The 2,533-nt window shown below is 36.6% G+C and overlaps 1 protein-coding gene across 2 annotated transcripts in view; it reads right to left on the reverse strand.

The window, feature by feature from the left end:
* LOC106871090 (uncharacterized) overlaps window positions 1-2,533 on the reverse strand; it is a 24,957-nt gene that overhangs the window by 18,152 nt on the left and 4,272 nt on the right. Inside the window, exons 2-3 of one of the 2 annotated variants that reach the window (XM_014917379.2) lie at window positions 2,073-2,102; window positions 605-902 (exon numbers count right to left, since the gene is read on the reverse strand). The exons of the other annotated variant lie outside the window; for it this stretch is intronic. Of the exons in view, the coding sequence (XP_014772865.1) occupies window positions 605-902; window positions 2,073-2,102 (328 nt within the window). The remainder of the gene's footprint in view (window positions 1-604; window positions 903-2,072; window positions 2,103-2,533) is intronic. 2 annotated transcript variants of the gene reach the window in all.

Consider the following 2,533-nt stretch of genomic DNA (forward strand, 5'->3'; position numbering starts at 1 on the left):
ACAGCTGATCTAAAGCGCTACATCGGTATGGCGGAAAAAACTGTTGAACTAACGACTTTTTCAACCTTTCTTTTTTTTCATCAGGCACATGCAGCCATGCAATGCAATAAAACTTACAAACTATGATGTGTTATTGAAAGAGATAAGGGCGGCATATGATATGAGGCTGGAAGAAATCCTAAAATGTAGGCCATGCATGAATGGTATCAGAAAATGAGACTTCTGTAGCACTGAATAGTTGGACTTTAACAGTCCTGGCTTCGCTGAATTATATTTGAACACTAAATCAGAGGCACCCGTCTCCTGTCCTCTTGCAGTGTATTCGCAGCTTCGCTATTTTGAATTTACAATCGTTCAGAGCAACTCCGCTCAGGAATAAACGCTGAAATAATCAAGGATGGAGTCGATGCACGTGTGGTATCCCTGATAAAAATAGTAAATAAACATCCCTCAAATTACACCACTTCGGAGAAAATACAAACCAAACAATGTAAAACCCCAGTGAGATGCACATAAATCGGGATGGGCATGACTGGATTACCTCTAACTAAAGGGTTGCACGAAGGAAAAGATAAACGCAAGAAGAAGACTGTAATGTACTTACGAACTGTCATCTCCGGGATACGGAAGATAATCGCATGTCTTACTCTTTAAATCACAAGAATTACTAATTTTTAAAAGTTCCGTCGTTTGGCGAGCCGATGCGGGTGGTTTACAATGTTCAGCAGGAATGATGTTACAACTTCTGCTAGCGCTATCAAACAGTTTGTTGTTTGGACACATTCCAACACAACCGATCATTATGTCGCTGCAGACAATGAATCTACGAGTGTCCGCTGGGTCATGTTGCACAAAGATCTTTTGTTGCAGTGCTTTGCGAGTACACAGCAAATTGGTAAAATCTAGAAGAAGCAGAAAGTACACTCAGGGTTAATTAGTCGAGCGCTAGAAGAAGAAAATAGCAAATTTAATTCATTGACCCATATATATATACATACTTACATACTTACGTCCATTTACACATCATACGTATATGACAGTATATGCGTAGTATGCATATATATATATATATATATAAGAATGTATATATATATATATATATCAAAATATGCAACAAGGATATCCAAAGGTAATGCAGTGCGATCGTTTCATGCATCTCCATTTAATTGAACAATGTAATCATTACATCATTACAACAATGATTACATTGTTCAATTAAATGGAGTTGCATGAAACGATTGTATTGCATTACCTTTGGATATCCTTGTTGCTTATTTTGATTTTAATCACCTTACTTTGAAATTGTGTGGATAACACCGAACTAAATTCTGGTGCCTCAACTTAAGTACCATATTCACCTGAATCTGAATTTTTGCTTACATATACATAGCTGAACGGTTTTCCTTATCTTAATCAGATGTAAGAAGTTATCAATAATATTACAACTCCATGCTATCATAAGAAGTTTTTGTTCCACCTTAATAGGAGAATGGTGGTACATACATACATAGGCCAACAGACAGACATACAGACAAACAGTCAGATAGATAGATAGATAGATAGATAGATTGATAGATAGATAGATAGATAGATAGATAGATAGATAGATAGATAGATTGATAGCAGCATTGCATGTGAAATATGGCCGAAAGGTTAAGAAGCTCGCCTCCTGACTATGAAGTTCAGGGTTCGATCACACAACGCGGCAACTTGAGCAAATATCGTTTTCTCTAGTCTCAGGTCGATCCACATTTTGTTGATGAAGTTTAGTAGGCAGAAACTTAACGGACGCCCACCTGATGGATTGTACCTTTAATTCAAACGGTACCTTCTTATTGTGCCAGCAATTTTTATGAAGGGGTTAAGTCGATTAAGTTGACCCCAGTACTCAACTGGTGCTTATTTTATCAACCCAGAAAAGGTGAAACGCAAAGTCAACCTCGGTAGAATTTGAATTTAGAACTTAAAGATGGACGAAATGCCACTAAGCATTTCTTTCCACGCATGCAAACGATTCTGCCAGTTAACAGCCTTCAATCACCAAATGTTTTTAAAACTAAAAAGATACTTACTGGCGTTAACGGTTATGGAACTGTCACAATCTGAAAAGAAGAGAAATATTTTATATACAGTGGAAGTCATTGAGGGCTAAAAGATAATACTGACATTCATTGTTCTCAGAGGTAATGGTTTCAAATTTGGCCACAAATACAGCAGTTTCGGGGAAGAGAGTAAAGTCGGTTACATCGACACCAGTATTTAACTGGTATTTATTTTATTGGCCCCGAAACGATGAAACATTGGCGTAATTTCAACTCAGAACGTAACGACGGACGAAATACCGCTAAGCTTTTTTTTACCGGTATGCAAACGATTGTAGCTCGCCGTCCTAGTAATAATAATAATAATAATAATAATAATAATAATAATAATAATAATAATAATAATAATAATAATAATAATAATGTGCATCTCTGATCACGAGCAGAAGTAGTGGGGGAGCATCATAGTCATGTGTTGAGAAGAACTCTTT

The sequence above is a fragment of the Octopus bimaculoides genome, chromosome 2 (assembly GCF_001194135.2).
Source record: "Octopus bimaculoides isolate UCB-OBI-ISO-001 chromosome 2, ASM119413v2, whole genome shotgun sequence".
NCBI classification, from domain to species: domain Eukaryota; kingdom Metazoa; phylum Mollusca; class Cephalopoda; order Octopoda; family Octopodidae; genus Octopus; species Octopus bimaculoides.